Genomic DNA, 17,391 nt, shown 5'->3' with positions numbered 1-17,391 from the left:
GAGAAAATAGGATATGTTTGAGGTGCCTGAGCTCTGAACTAATTTGCTGGTTTTCAAGAAGAGCTGGAAAAGATTCATAAAAATTAATTTGAAGATCAATCTACCTATCTTTCTATTCATCCAACTGTTGATCTTTGAACCTGCCTTTCCTTCTATCCATCTTGTCCATCTATCCATCTATGCCACTACCTACCAATTTTTCTCTCCCCCTCCTCCCTCTCTATTGTTGCCGGCGTAAAGGCCCCTTTGGGCACAACTTTTACCTCTTTTATACAAGTTATGCTTTGTATTAAATCTCATCTTCATGAAACTATTCCAGCTAGTTTGTAATGAACTTCTTCATGAAATTCTGACTTTAGAGGCTTACATTCTCTAATTAAATGTAATCTACTCTTTATCACCACACAAAATTTATTCTATGATTTCACCAGTATATAAGTGGCCTGAATTCATTTCTGCATTAGAAGCCATCAAGATCCTTTGCCTGTTTTCCTTCTCTCTTCTGGCCTGACTGCAGGCACAGAGGTTGACGGGGAATCATTCGTTCCTTAACAAACATGGAAATATAGTTTGCTGTTTCAAACTAAAATAGGCATCCTAATCCACTTATTTGTGTATACTTGCTGTCTGCAGTGGTGCCAAACACACAGTGGGTGGACAGTATTATTGATAATGAAAAGAATGCTCCTCCCCATGGCAGAGATGCAGAGAATATCTTTGGAATTTGCAGGTTTCACTTTAAATGTCGGGGTGTTGAACAGTTTTTACTGATTTTTTTTTTTTTTAGTTTTTTTTTTTTTTTTTTTTAGTTTTTTACTGATTTTAGTGGTGATTTCTCTATCTTCTGGATCTGAATGCCTGTTTCCCTTCCTAAGTTAGGGAAGTTCTCAGCTATGATTTGTTCAAATACACTTTCTGGACCTCTGTCCTTTCGACGCCATCGGGAACCCCAATTAAACGTAGATTTTTCCTTCTGAGGCTGTCATTTATTTCCCTTAACCTTCCCTAATGATCTTTTAATTGTTTTTCTTTTTTCCTCAGCTTCCTTCCTTGCCATCAACTTGTCTTCTATGTCACTCACTCATTCTTCTACCTCATTATCCCTCGTCTTTAGGACCTCCAGTTTGGATTGCATCTCATTTAATTGATTTCCAAGAATGTGATCCAGAGGTGTTCTTTCCTCGAAAGCCCACAGAAATTCCCCAGAAAGTCATAAAGGAGGTGCCTCACATTCCAGGATGCATTCACTCAATGACCCTTGAGGAGTGGAAACTGAATATGCTGCTTACAGAGAATCTCCTCTTTTTCTTTTCTCATCTCTGCTTTCAGAGGGGGTAAGAAGTGTTCCTTTATTTTACAAGTTTGAAGCTCACAGGACACAAAGCTCACAAAGGGGGAGGAGAGAAGGAATGAATCATGAAAGACAGTTCTTTAATCTTTAATGGGACCAAAAAAGAAATCCACTAGAAAAAGGGAGAAGTTGAGAGCAGAGCAGTAGGAATGGGGTGTGGGAACGGAAGCAGGGAGGGGAGGAGCAGGGAGAGGAGAAAGAATGGGAAAAGGCAGAGGGATGAGAGAAGGGGAGTGCAAGCTTAGAGCTATGCTGGGTACTTTCCAATTATTGGTTCCAGGCCATTTACCCTCCGCCTCCATCCTGCTCTCTGCCCTACACAGAGAACTTACCAGGGTGTTATCCAGAGCGCCCCTCTTCTCTGGTTTCCACTGGTTTGTCCAATGGGATGGTGGGCAAGTGAATGGAAGGAGGAGGGGGAGTGAGGTCAGGGTATTTATTCCCCTAGATGTCTTTCTGAAAAGTTGCCTGATGCTAGGCTGAGTCTCTTGTCTGTGGGTCAACTTTCCTTTCAAAGACATCCGCTTCCAATTTTTAGTCACTCCTCTGATCCATCAACCCACAGGCTTGGGGCTGGGAGCCATTCCACCTGTTACTAGCTGTGGCTTCCTACTCAATCCCTCCAGTTCACCTTTGCTCCCCCAAGAAACTGTAAGCGAACCCTTTTCGAATGTTCCACCTGTTTGTTGTTGGGACTCTGGTTCTGACAGACGAAATGAGCAAAGGTATGGATTCTGTGAAGGAGGCTTTGGAGAGCAAGGAGATAATGTGGACAAATCGCTCTGTGAATACTGCATACAAATTCTCTCCATTTTTATAATTGCATTAGTAATAAACATGCTCAATATATTGCAACCAAATAAGCCCTGAAAATTTGAGTCTGCAAGATTCTGTCCACATATGTATACCTTTCACATTGATAAATGATTAGGTTACAAAACATCTATTGATGTTAATTAACATCAATTAGTATTGACAGTATTAATATTTAAAAGTTTTGGAGCTTTGTGGTAAAGAAACCTAGAATATAAACTACTCTTTGTATTCAATGAAGCATAAATGTGGGACGCCTGGGTGGCTCAGCGGTTGAGCGTCTACCCTTCGGCCCAGGGCATGATCCTGGAGTCCAGGGATCGAGTCCCACATTGGGCTCCCTGTGAGCCTGCTCCTCTCTCGGTCTTTGTCTCTGTGTCTTTTTGTGAATAAATAAACAAAATCTTAAAGAAAAAAGAGCGTAAATATTTGGAGGTATGAGGGATACACCAGGTAAAAGGGAGGACAAAAGTAAAGAGGGCCTAGGGAAGTAGGTATGATATAAAGGCAGTCAAAACTGGGCACAGTTTAACCAGTGTCATGGCTATGTATGATGCCTGGATAAAGGTAGATCCCCCTAAAATCCTAGCTCCAACACTGACCTTGGCCTAGTTATATAATCTGATTCGAAGGGCTCCAAAGCCTCCTGTTAAACTTTTGAAGATTTTATAAACTTATAAGTTATGAAGCTAAGGCATTATTATAAACTCCAACTGCTTAAATGCTATAATCTTAATATAATTATAATATTATATATTTTTACAGACTCTACAGGATTAAGCAGAAATGCTCTGGAATAATGGAACATATTTGTTATATTAAAAAAAAATCACCACCCATCTATAAATCAAATGGGCAACAGCTGTCTGATCTTTGCAAAGAATTATCTCTTTTGTCATAAGATTAGGAGGTCTGCAGAGGAAAGAAAAGAATTAAGTCTCATTATCAGTTAAAGTCACCCAGTAATTCCTGCAATGAAACAGTCTAACTATATTCAGGAATTATCATGAAAACAGTCAGCCTTCTAGGTGAATTATTACTGAATTAATATTACCCCCTGGGCTAAGTATGTAGGGAGTATTTTTTAAAAGTTGCTAATGTAAGGAGATATGCTACTGATCTCTTAATCTGATCACATCCAGCAAGAGTTATTTGCCCTGGGGTCTGAGCTACATTGTAATAAAATCAAAGGACATAAAAACTGTGGCAGGAACAGTGCTGAAATTGGAGAAGCATCATTATGAATAGCAACAAGTATGGAGATGCATATGTAAGAGGGTAACTAGAGTCAATATAACCACTGTTCTTCCATGATTTAGGGTAAATAGATAGTTATGGCTCATCTGCTAAATGATCTACTGGGTAGATATTTATGGATTATTATACAGTATATTATTGAGGATCAGCCTGGTTAAAAACAAATAGAGAAAAGAGCAAATGGCACAGACAGGCTTTTAGTAAGGCCATCATTTGTAATATTTCTCGGGAAAAAAATCTCTTTCAGAAATTCCTCAGCATAGCTAATGTGCCATAGAAGGACTCTTCATTTTAGGAGTGCATAAATCCACACAAATTGCTATAATAAGGATTCATCCCATAGCCCTTTTGGCATAAATGCACATCTGGTCTCTGTTTGTAATGAAATCAATTCAAAGCCCCACAGTGCATTAATAATAAAAATGTTCAACATATTGCAACCAAATAAGCCCTGAAAATTTGAGTCTGCAAGATTCTGTCCACATATGTATACTTTTAACACTGATAAATGATTAGGTTACAGAACATTTATCAAATAGCTTAAGATTCCAAAGGTAGACGTTTTGGTGATCATTATTTCCATGGGAAAATACATATGCGTGTATGCTAGAAGCTTTTGCCTCCTTGATTTATAATGCCTCTTGGACTTTTATATCTGTAGTTCACAATATTATAAAAATTTTATTCATAATAAAATTATTATAAGCAATACTGCCTGGCTTAGAGGAAGTTCACAGATTTGTCCTTTAAGAACAACAAAATTCTAGATTAGCACATAGCGTATCAAAGGTTGTCATTAAATCTTAAATGAAGTTAAAAAGGGAGAATATTTCCATGTTAATTAAAAGATCTTAACTACTTTGTTTGCAACAGTTATAATCAATAACAGAGGATCTCGGTTTGGGAAAACCTTCCTTGTCAGTCATACGATTTACCTTTTGTGTTATATGGTTGACCCAAGGAGAAGAACAGTTGCTAAGATCTGGTCCTTGGGGATCCCAGATTCCATCAGGAGCCAGGCAGAGATAAGTTGATACTCCTAAAACAATGAGAAAAATAAGTCTGCTTTAAATATTCAAACCATCTTGCTTACAAAGACTTTATATCCATGTTATGTTTAAATATGAACAAAGGCAAAACTGACATCATTAAACTAAGAGAATGTTTGTTAAAACACCACACACAGCGCCTGGCAAATAACTGACATTGGAGAAATGCAACAGAACAAATAAAAACATTCAATATTTTGAAAGCACTTGCTGGCACCTATACCAGATTCAGAGAACAATTTCCTAAATTAGATCAATGTGGTACCTGCCCCCACGGGGCTTACTGTGTGAGTTTTTTCAGAGGCAAGGTAGCAGTTGAGTCTTCAAGGTATCAGTGTGCAGGTTTTTCGGGAAAACAAGGTAGGAAAGGGCATTCCAGGTGCAGCAAAAATAAGTTGTCCTTGGGAAACTTCAAATGTTTTAAATTGAGGTCTACTGTAGAGGGGAGTTGTGTTTAATGGACTCAGAAAGGCAGGCAAAGTCAGATCATAAACTCCCTTGTCTGCCACCTGTGGGTGCTGGAAAATCAATGAACATTAAGCAGAGGAGAGAAATGAGCTGATTAAGGTTTTAGAAAGACAACTGTGGCAGCAGCATGGAGGACGAATCTGAGGGGGAGATGTGAAGGTTTGGGGGAAGCTATTACAATAATTCAAGGGACAGCCTTGAATGTGGGTCTGTGTGGGTCTGGACAGAGTACAGCAGAGGGGACAGAGAAAAGGTTAAAAATAAGATTGTAGCGCAGGGACATTCACCTGGGAGGGCTCTAGAAGGTTTGGTTTCCTTTGAAGCTCTCTCTCAATTTTCACAGAACAATAATGACATATTTCTGTAGTGCTCTGTAGTTCTAAAACTGCTTTCAAATAAAGTATTTCACTCACCTTCACAACAAACATCTGATGGGGGGGTATTATTATTTTTCTTTTAGAAATGAAGAGCTGAGGCCCAGAACGAAATGCTTAGAGACAAGGTTTCAAACTGTTGGAATCAAACTGACTTCAGTACCACAGAAAACTTTAGAACTAAACATTGCACCCTTTCATAAAGGGAAGAAGGATTTCAGAATATTTTTTAAAAGACTTTGCTGAAAACAGAAATTACATGTGCACTTTTATAAAAGCCAATATTCTTTTTGGTCCTTCTCCCATTTCACATACTACAGGATTCAGAATGATATATCCACATTGGAACTGTGCTAAGACAAACCTGTTTATTTATTTTTTTTTGTTTTTTGTTTTTTTTTGACAAACCTGTTTAAAGTAACCAAATCGAAAAAAAAATTAAATTAAAAATAAAATTAAAAAAAAAAAAAAAAGTAACCAAATTGACAACACCCAAAGACAGAGCCTCTATTGCTTGTATCGTGACATCTATTGTACCTTTGCTCTATTTACACATTATATATTGTATGGAATAAGGCAAATATTATTCAGCAGATCACATATTAGTTTTATGAAGATCAATGTAGGAAGCAAGAAAACCAGGCTATTTCTGGCATAAAAATTGTAAATAATAATATGGTCACCACTTGGGGATATTTTGAATCACATCAGTAAAAAAAAAAAAAAAAAAAAAAAAAGGGCAGGGAAGACGGAAGAACTATTCAGCTTTGAACTACCTCTTGGGGGAAAAAGATGGATCTCACGCTCTCTACTGGATGTTCAGTAATGGAAGGCTGGCTCCTGCCTTTGTGAAGAGCCTTTGGCTATCGAAGGACAGCTACAATGACTTGTCAAAAGCATAGTCAAACTTCCTCTTCTGTTAAGTTTTAAGTAGTTTCCATGATCATCTTCTAAGAGATGATGACTTCTAAGGGAGAAGTCCTCCACCTTGTTTTCTGCTAGCAACATTTGACAGCTGGTGACAAGCATGAGAACTAGTTTCCAACAACCCGGTGATTCACTCGGGGCTGCTGCAGAGAAGGGCTGGCCTTCTGGAGTAGCCAGGACATCCACAGCCTCATGGTAAGTTCACTCACAGCCCTCACACTGTGGGCAAAAACCAATGACCTCACGTATATACACACCAAATCCTCACTGGTGACTTCTTCAGAAACTCTGAAAATTAGTTGCTTTAAATTGTAATTGGGCTGAGTCCAGAATTCAGTCAAGTCAAATTACAAAAATATGTAGTGAAAAACAAAAAACTAAAGAAAAAATTGCAAAAAAAAAAAAAAAAAAAAAAAAAAAGGCAAGCTAAAGTAACAAAAGATCTTTCACTTAGTCAGTAGAGCAGACTTACCTATCGTTCCTGCAGGGCATGGCTGCTTGGCCATCTGTCCTTGACGGGTCTTGAACCACATGATTTCTCGGGCTTCCACAGCTTCACAGCTCTCTTCCAGAGCTGGGATTTGGGAGGATGCTGATGGCAGGTGTGTGGTAATGTCATCAAGCACCTCCACAGCTGGAGATGGGGTGCTGGTACTCCGGTTTCTTCTTCCTGACATGGATGGGGTGGTGGTCCTCCCGGGGCTCCAAGTTGTGGTCCGCAGAGTGGTACTGGTGGTGGTGCTTCCCATGCCAAGAGGTCCTGTGGTAGAGATTTCTGAAATAAAATTCAAAAGAAAACACCTACATTGCTTGTTCATCACCTCAAGATGTCCTAGTACCTTAGGAACCATTTCTATCTGACAATTCAAAGAGCCTTAAACATAAAATACATAAGCCAGTACCATGAGGTGTCTGAGCGCCGCTTCAGGACCATGACAGACGTCTGACCAATGCCAAACATTGGCTTATCCATGGTTTCACTCAACTCAAATCACAGAGAAGAAAACTGCAGCACAACCCAACTCTTCAGTAAGCTTTTTAATCCTTCAGGCCTTTTTAACATTTAGAGGATTCAAGCCCTCACCTCAGAATTTTCAAACTTATATAGGAGAGAGCTATATATGATAGTCTTTTCACATTGAATATAACATGAGTTTCTAAAGATGAAGTAATTATGGGAGACAGATCAGGAAAAAAAAGGGCATCAAAATTTAAAGTGTTCTCGAGCTAAAAGGTAAAGAACAATTCTGAGTACAGTAGCTTGAAGATTGAGAACTAACCCATCTTAAAACCTCCAAGACTTGACATTTACTAATGTAAAGTAAAAGTAGTTTCCAATTAGTTGTCTCATAAATTATTTTCTAACCGGATTCCTTAAAATGGGGAAATGGGGAAATGTATTCCAAATTCCAAATGCAACTGGTGAGGTTCCTTGATCAGATATTAACAGGTTATTAAGCCTAGAACATTTCCAAAGGAATGTTCTATTAATACTATGGAAATAATCACTGCAGAGGATCATCTTTCTGGGAAAATATATGTTTCCATCCTAAGAAGGCAAGAGCATGCAAGGCCTCCACATACATACATTGCATTCCTAATTGTAAGGTTAGAAACTACCCTTAACCTCATTTACTGGCAATAAACCCAGGGGCACTAATTCTAGCCAGATTTGGGTTTATGGAACTCGGAGTCCTGTGTTGAGCCTCCGGCTGTTTGTCATTCACTGTCTGCTTTCTTTAACGTGTCATCGACCTGACTCTGCTGCCCCAGAAGAGGTACCGCATCCATCACTGGGTGTTTGGTATGTATAACAAGATAGAGACGGCAGTAGGAAGGGAGTATGGATTTTCTGAACATTTAATCACTGAAACTGTAGCCTTTTCTGGAGTGATGCTATTTTTCTAGCTGTCTCCTTGCTTGTTCTGTTTCCTCTTCCTCTCTTCTAAGCTTTTCTCCTTCCTCTTGGAGTCTCCCTCTATGGGAATGCGATGTTCATAACATCATTGATGCAAAGTTCATGAAAACAGAAAGAGGATCGTTTTTCCCCTTCCTCCATTTATATCTCATCCCCCAAACTGCTGAGTCTCATTGATTTTCATTTCTCTATTTTTCTCTGTTCTCAATCATCACTAGCCACAAGTACGACAGACCTTCTAAGCTTTTTGCCAGTGAAAGCAATACCAGAACAAAATGGCAATATTGAGATTTTACTATCGATTTTTGATAAACTAAAATTGACACTAATTGTTTACCACAAATATAAAATTTAGCAACATGAGTGAAATTCAATTCTTAAAATTACAAACAGTAGAAATGATTCTAATACATATATCAGTTGCATTTAAATTTCTTGAAATGTCTCAAAAAGAAAAAAAATACAATTAAGAACTAATAATAGGGGTGCCTGGGTTGCTCAGTCAGTTGAGTGATTGTCTTTGGCTCAGGTCATGATCCCAGGGTCCTGGGATCAAGCCCCGTATCAGGCTCCCTGATCACTGGGTAGCCTGCTTCTCCCTCTAAAGCTCCCCATGCTTGTGCATTCACTGTTTCTCTATCAAATAAGTAAATAAAATATTTAAAAAAAAGAACTATTAATAACTTGACATTGAATAGTATTTAATATTAAATTAATTAAAATAAATTAATATTAAAGTCAAATACTCCTGTTCTTATTAATATTAAGTATTAGCCTTAAAAACAAATGTCAGTGTTGTCGTTGCTGGGATACAAGCGCCTTTTTTGTGCAAAGTCTACTGGCTGGCGGAAATATTCTTCACTTTATACCACTTGATAGAATAGTAAGGCAATAGTTAAAAACTAACTCCAAGCATTTTCTCTGGCTCCTTCAATTTAAATAATGCCATCTCTCATTTGTAGTTTCTTCAGAATTATATAGATACTGAAGAATGCTTTCTAAATGAATGCACTTTCCTTCATTTAGATATTTTAGTTAGCATACAATGCTCTGGGACGGAAGAGATTTGTTTTGCAAACATTTTTACTCTGATAAAACTGCATAATCCCACATGCAGTGAGAAGATTGACCAGTCTATTGTCTCAATCACACAAATCATACACAAGGAACAACGATACACTATCACAAGATGCTTGTTTGCTGTGCCTCTGGCCTTGCCAATTTTGAATAGATTTGTCTTTTAGCACAGATTTAATATATTTTTCTTTGTGCTCTATAATAGTCCAGATTTCTGATTTTTAAAGACTATATAGTACCACACCAAAATGTATTTAACAATACCACCACATAATGGAAATCAATGCTCATTATTTTTCTCTAAAATTATCCTATTGAAACAATTCTATACCTTTTGCCAGAGGCATCTTGTAGGGTATAAATTGGAATATGTTACTCTCCAGATTAAAATCCCTTAAATCATTTCTGTCTGCCCTCTAAACAAAGACTGGACTCCTTTTCTTTGTGCCTAAAGCCCTTTATGAGTTTATTTCTCTAGCTCATTTGTAATGCTTCTTCATCTTTCAGCTCTACCATTAAGCCATACAAAAATTACCAGTAATTTCCCAACTGTACCATGTTCTTTCTGCCTCAGGGTTTTTGCACATGCTGCAGCATTCCTGATCCTATTTCCACCTGGCTAATTTCTGTTTAGCCTTTGGGGATTGCTTGGATGCCATCTCCACCAAGGAACCTTTTCAAAGTTACCAAGACGAGGTTACATACTAATGTGTTTTGTTCAAGACTATTTCCTCAGTTTTTAGCCTTGTGTCTGACCTACAGTAAATTAGCTCTCAGTCAAGATAGAAGAACATCAGGTGTAGGTCAAGGAAGCAAGGGAGGGTTCAGTTGTGAAATATCATAAAAAAAGGAAAAATGATAAATATAGCAGATGGAGTTGTTAAGAGTCCTTGTAGTTGATAGGCTAAAAATATTACCTTATAAGTGCATTTTACGCTATCATTAAGAAAACTACCAGATAACACAAAAAGACGCAGGAAGAACACAGTCTCCTCTTCCTCCAAATGTCTCTTTCAGGATATCCATATTTAAACTGAATATACTCTTGTGAAGCAATGAAGTATACTGATAAGGGAACTTTTTAAAGTGTGAATTGTTATGTAATACACTGCAAGGACTTAATTTAATATGGACATATTAATATTAAGGATTAATATAGAACTTATTTCTTTGGAATTGTGTTACAGAGAGGTGCCTATTTACATATAACACTTTATCAAAATTATATAATTCTCCTCACTATTTTGTCATTGTTACTGGGCTCACTGTGCTTATATTTTCATAAAAGTAACTAAACAAACTCCTTATGTATAAAATTTTAATTCTCCTGTCCCCTGAAATATATTGCCCATGGCTTATTTCATTTTTATATTTTGGCTTATTTTGTTTAATTTATTTTTCCTTCAATCTGCCTTGAAAAGAATAAATATTATTTGAATATTACTATAGGTTATAGTCTGTGGAGTATACTAATGGAAAACTGAAAATAACCAACATTGGTATAGTGCTTTACATTTTTCAAAGTCTTTATTATCTCATTGAATTCACGGCATGTAGTAATTGTAACTACAAATTTCTAATTTTACAAATGAAAAAATATAGGCTCAGATGGTAAGTGAATCATAATCATACCTACAGAAAGTAAATCAGTGTCCCCCAATTCCATATTCCATGTTTCTATAATAAGCTATCAAAAATGACATTCTGAATTATCTCGTGCATTCTACAACTGCGTCTTCCACATGCTTTAAGAAGGGAGTGAAGTACAATGATTCTAATAAGACATTACTATTCTTGATCACAAAACATATTTTTGGGGATGGACATTGTTAATTGTTTTCCCCCAAGGCCTTATGTTGAAGCCCTACCCCACCTATAACTCTACTTGGCAATGGAGATTTTAAAAAAGGTAATTAAGGTTCAATGAGATTTTAAGGGTGGGGCCCTGATCCAATAGAACTGTTATCCTTAAATGAAAAGGAAGACATACAAAAAAAAAAAAAAAAAAAGAAAAGAAAAGGAAGAAATAGTAGGGATGCATACTCATAAAATAAAGGCCATATGAGGACATAATGAGAAGGTGGCCATTTCTAAGGCAAGGTGTGAGACCTCAAGAGGAACCAATCTGACCAGAACCTTGGTCTTGTGGACTTTTAGTTGCCAAAACTGGGAGGAAATGATTTCTGTTGTTTAAGTTACCTAGCCTGTGGTATTTTGTCATGACAGCCTTAGCAGACTATTACAGGCATCCTCCAAAAAAAAACTGTAAAATTTTAAAAAGAATATAAAACTTCACAATAGAAGAAATGTTTACCTTCTACTCATAAAGTGCATGAACTTTCTTCTTGATTCATTTTTTTTTCTTCTCTAAAATATGCGTCTCCCCTATGGTTTTCCCTTTACTAATCTTCTGTGTTGACTTCATTCCAACATATAGTATTTAGGCTGACTACAGAAATGTTTCTTTCTCCCCTCCCTCCAAGTATTTATTTAAATCCAACGTCAGTTATTGAAGAAATCTTCCCAAGGGCTTGATAGAGGAAATAAGAAACCTAAAACCATAGCAACACTACAAGTGGCTTTTGGTACTTGCACAGTGCTCTGGTAGAAGAGAGAAATTTTGCTTGATCCCTGTGGATATAAGCTGGTGGCAGCAGATTTGATTATACTTACCTTTAAAAAAGAAACATTAATTTTACCTATCAGGAAATTATGTGATTCCTTTCAGAATTCATTCATAATATTTGGCTTTATGGCCTCTTTAAGATAGTGAAATTCCACAAATTATTAGCCATGGGAAGGCATATTTATTTTTGTAATTTAATCCATTTATATTTTCTGATTTTCCCATATCATTCTTATTGCAAAATAGAGGAAATAATCTATACTAATTAAACATGAATTTGTAATGGCCTTATTATATAAAATAATAAGCTAAATAGGGGATTTGAGGACATCTTATTAAAATTATCTGCTACATATTTAGCCCTATCATGCCAGGAACTGTGTTGTATGTTTTAAATGTGTTCCAATTTAGTGCTCCTAATAATCTTTGGGTGGATGTATTTACCTCCACTTCAGAGATGAAAGAAGTCAAAATAAGTAATTCTCTCAGGCTTACATAACTGTTAAATGATGGAACCAGGATTTCAAACTAAGTCCATCAAACACCCCCCCCCCCTTTCCATTAGGACCATGTGTGGTGTTAGACTTTAGACAGAATTAATGACAGAAACACATATGCAGAAGGTCTTAATGAATTCGGAAATTAATTTTTCCTAAACACTGCTCACATGTAATTTTATTGGTATTGCTATAGTTCAGACCTGTTGGGTATTTACTTAAGGCTTAATATGGATAGGAATTGGCCCATTTGATTCTGACAGAAAATCTGTAAGGAGGCACTATTAATTACCTTCATTTTACAGATGGTGAAACTGCAGCACCAAGAGACTCAGTAATTTTTCAAAGGTTAAAAGTTCCTAAGTAGAAGAATGGACAAACAACCAAGCCATGGTTACAGAGACTCATTCTTAAGCATACTAACCTGGATGGGACATTGAGAACCTCAACTTGATCCTCCAAAGAGCAGCCTGCCCACTGCTGTTAAGAGGGGAGGCAGTAATTATCTTTGAGCTAATTTCTTTCTGCTTATGGCATTTCTAATTCTCATAGTAAAGATTCGGGACCAGCTAAGAACTGTAGAATCCACAAAACTTAATACATTGTTCAGCATCCAGGTAGACAATAAACAAGCAACAAACAATAATGTGAGATAATAGTTGACTTTCTTTGAGCATAAATGACATACTTGGCAGTATGCTAAGGCTTTACCTGCATAAGCAAGGTTGTGTGAATTTCCTAGCTTCACATGGTTGGTAAGTGGTGAAGCTGGCATTTAAATACATGTAGTTTGACCCTAAAACCCATGTGTATCCATATTAACTGATAGAAGTTTGAAATCTTTTTCTTTTTTTAAGTATCAAGTATGACATATATTATTGACCTATAAGAGAGTTCAACTCTAGAAATTACAAGATTAATTCATTCTATCGATATTTATTTTAATTTTTTTAGATTTTATTTATTTATTCATGAGAGACACAGAGAGAGAGGCAGAGACATAGGCAGAGGGAGAAGCAGGCTCCCCGCAGGGAGCCTGATGCGGGGACTTGATCCCAGGACTCCGGAATCACAACCTGAGCCGAAGGCAGACGCTCAGCCACTGAGCCACCCAGGTGTCCCTCTCTCCATATTTATTAAGTAACAGGAGCTGTATTGGGAATAAAATGTTGAGTATAGTTACCACGTTCCTTGAGCTCATGAAGCCGTCTCTAAGAGCTTTATAGAAAAAGCTACTGAAGAAGACAGGCAATAGAAGAAAAATATCCTAACTCTATTTTTCATTCAGTATGTTTATTGGTGTTTGTTTTATACTATACATTGTGCTGGGGATCAAGGATTCAGAGGTGAGCAGAGAGTACTGCCTTCAAGATGATTTTAATATACCTAATTTTCTCAAATGTACAATATCATCAGTTATTTTTTGAGCCACTTACAAAGAAAAGTTAAATCTCTGCTAATTAAACTCCAACATGTCTTCAATTGTGAGGTGCATTTCCAGCTTAGGAAATGTTAAAAGGTGAAATAATGAGAATCTTCCAGTTGGTAAAACCTTCTAATAGCAGACATGTCTTCTTATAACACAATTAGATAAAGAATCATTTATTAGAGATGTGACTATGGGGTGCCTTGAGGCTCAGTTGGTTAATAAGCATCTGACTCTTGATTTTGGCTCAGGTCATGATCTCAGGGTCATGAAACTGAGCCCCTTGTTGAGCTCCATCCAGTGTGTGAAGCCTGATTAAGATTTTCTCACTCTTTCTGCCATTGCTCCTTCTCCCCTCTAAAAATAAACTAATTAACTAAATAAATTAAATAAAAAAGATTCAACTTTGAACAGATTGTAATATATCTCTGTGCCTTGGTTTTTTTCACTACACAGAACCAATAATATATATTTGAGAAAAAAATGGCAGTATGCATTTAAAGTGCTTAGCAAAGTAAAAGAATAATATATTTTTATTATCTGTGATAATATTGTATTTATTCCTTGCTTCAACCAAAAATTACTGACAGCTTACTATGTGCAAATTGCTATTCCTCATATTGGGGATACAGAAATGTATATAAATGTATATAAAAATGAAAAAACTAAAAATTTCTGCTCTCATAAAGCTTACATTTCAGGAGGAGAGAGAAATAATAAATAGGACAAAAAATAAAAAAAATACATTAGATATTAAAATGTGCTAAGGATAAAAAGAATAAATAAAGCAGGACAAAGTGATAGAAAGTGCTGGGTGTTGGTGAGGGTGTCAGGTACAGCCTGCTAAGGTGACAAGTGGCAGAGTGAGAGATGGGAATAGCTGTGAGCCTCTCAGATATTACAGTCAGTGTCCATAGAGCCCGAGGCACAGTGAGGTGACCAGTGCGGCTGGAGCAATGGGGAAGAACTGTGATCAGAGAGGGGGTAGGGGCTATAGCACGTAGGGCTTTACAGTTATGGTGAGAACTTTAGTATGGGAAGCCACCGGAAGGTTCTGAGCAGTGGAGTGACATGATCCGATTCAGGTTCACTTGGGTTGCTGTAGTTAAGAGTGGCTGAATCGGAGAAGGTGGAAGTAGAGAGAACAAGTGACTACTTGGCCATACATCTGAGGTGCTGGTGATGATGCTAATGACAAGAATGCTATGGGATGGATACACATATGCCCACAAGGGCATGCGGTTTGAGAGAGGAGGTGATGGCTTTGGGTATGGGTGCTATGGTCCTCACTGACACCCAGTTGGCCTTTTGTAATTGTTAATTGACTTGAACTGATGTTTGCCCCTTTGCTTAAACAGAAGGAGAGTTAGTCCTTCTCATATAAATTATTCTCTAGCTCTATTCAATTATTATTATTTATTTAAATGTTAGACAACCGCATAAACGTATTAATTTCAAACTGTATGCAAATAATCCTGAGGATTCCTGAATTATAATCAACAGAAGCATGTTGGTATGCTCATTCCTGGACAATTTATAGAAGTTTTAATTTATGAGAATATTAAGTAAACTCTGGTCGTGATGAAACAATGCAGACAAACAAACTGGGGAAATAAATTCAAGTGGATTCGAGTTTACTGATTTCTCGACATCCAGTAAAACATTCAAGGAGGGGAAGTAGTTGAATTGGTGTTAGGATTTAGAATAATTCCTTACTTCTAGTCTCAATACTGTGTTTTATTTCCCTAGATCTGACATCATTGTTATCCAGTTACTGGAGTTATTGCCTAATATTTGCAGTGACATATGTTTTACTATTAACTTGTGAATTGTAGTTTACCTATGAAGATAAAGTGATACCGAAATAGAAGGGTTGTGCATGATTTATTTTTAAGTATAAAGTTAAAATAAATTCAAGAAAAACAAAATTATCCTCTGTGTTTGGAAATGAAATACTCAAGTGAACAGTGAAGAATGAAGAAGAGTTCATCATTTAAGCTCAAATTTTTTTTTTTAAAGAAATGCAATTCGAGTAACTTTGATCTATTGCAGATGCTTGAAAATATATATGTGCTTGTTCTTGTTTCTGTACAAGTTTCTAAGAAACTGATAAAATGTAAGGCTTTATTTTAGGACAGCTACTGGTCTTGGTTATTTGTTTTGTTGTTTATGTTTAGAGTCTGGAAAAAAGAAGGATGTTATATTGCTTTTTAAGTACCTCAAAAATATTTCTTTAAAACCCTCCCCCCAAAACTCCAGCATTGATTTTTTAGCTAATAATCCTACGAGTGACATGAATTGGAGCTCCAACTAGCTGCTAGAACGGGAATACCTGGTTGTATAAAACATGATCCCTTTCCTCAAGGAGTTTATAGGGTGGTCAGTATAATTTTATCATAGGTTGTAGGAAATAAAAGGGTGGCTCTTCAGTGTGCCCATCAACTTTCTCCCACTGGTGAGTCCAATTAATATTTCATTTATTCAGGTAATTTAAATAATAAAAAGGAAGGAAGCTGTAAAACTGGCATATAAATGATTCTTAATTTCAAATGCAACCACAACCATATTGTATGGCATTTGAAAGGACTTAAATACTCAGCATAGAGATGACAGACTTGATACATAAATTAAGTCTATCTGCCCAAATTGTATTTCAATTCTACAACCCTTCCTAAGTACAGGGAAAAATGACATTCCACACCGTTTCCATGCAAATATGCTACTTGGAATACATGAAGTATTCAATCATGCATGTTGGGTGAGTGAGAATAAATACGCTTTATTTTGAAAAGTATTTTCAGTATCTACATATACTACTGTATCTCAATTACATTGACATTTTGAATTAAATAATTTGATCAACTACTCTAGATTACAGTTTGTAAAATTTGATATACAACGGTTTCAAAATTTTACTTACACAATATTCAAAAGCCAAAATACAAGTGTCAGAAATTATAGACTTAGACTCTCAAGACACTTAAATATTTATTCATTTAAATATTTATTTATTTAAAAGTTTTATTTTTTTCCTTGACAGAGAGAGCAACTGAGCACAAACAGGGAGAGAAGGAAAGGAAGAAGGAGGATCCCCACTGAACTCCCTGCTGAGCTCAATGTAGGGCTGGATCCCAAGACCCCGGGATCATGACTTGAGCCAAAGGCAGACACTTAATTGACTGAGCCACCCAGGCACCCCAAGAAATTTAAATATTTAAAAAGATGCTATTAATTTATAATTACTTCCCCTTAAAATAATTATGTTAGGGATGCCTGTGTGGCTCAGCAGTTTAGCACCTGCCTTAGGCCTAGGGAGTGATCCTGGAGACCCACATGGGAATGGAGTCCCACATCAGGCTCCCTGCATGGAGCCTGCTTCTCCCTCTGCCTGTGTCTTGGCCTCTTTCTCTGTGTGTGTCTCTCATGAATAAATAAATAAAATCTTAAAAAAAAAAATTGTGTTAAAAAAAAAAAGGCAACAGATTCAAAATGGAGTCATCTGTGCTAAGCCCCCCATCAGCAAATCAAGACTTAATATTTAACTTAATTGCAGTTTCAGCCTCTCCCAGGAACATAACCTTTAATGAGTCAGTATGGAATTATCTGGT

General features: G+C 36.8%; 1 protein-coding gene across 23 annotated transcripts in view; it reads right to left on the bottom strand.

The window, feature by feature from the left end:
• Positions 1 to 17,391, bottom strand: part of ADGRL3 (adhesion G protein-coupled receptor L3) — an 856,207-nt gene that overhangs the window by 196,313 nt on the left and 642,503 nt on the right. For 15 of the 23 annotated variants that reach the window (XM_072775204.1, XM_072775212.1, XM_072775211.1 and 12 more), the window contains 2 exons: positions 6,712 to 7,014; positions 4,357 to 4,460 (listed from right to left, as the gene is read on the bottom strand). In XM_072775204.1, coding sequence (XP_072631305.1) covers positions 4,357 to 4,460; positions 6,712 to 7,014 — 407 coding nt within the window. The remainder of the gene's footprint in view (positions 1 to 4,356; positions 4,461 to 6,711; positions 7,015 to 17,391) is intronic. The other 8 variants (XM_072775207.1, XM_072775210.1, XM_072775190.1 and 5 more) reach the window with 1 other exon arrangement.

The sequence above is a fragment of the Canis lupus genome, chromosome 14, assembly GCF_048164855.1.
Source record: "Canis lupus baileyi chromosome 14, mCanLup2.hap1, whole genome shotgun sequence".
Lineage (NCBI taxonomy): Eukaryota > Metazoa > Chordata > Mammalia > Carnivora > Canidae > Canis > Canis lupus.
This window is presented reverse-complemented; position numbering and strand designations above follow the sequence as displayed.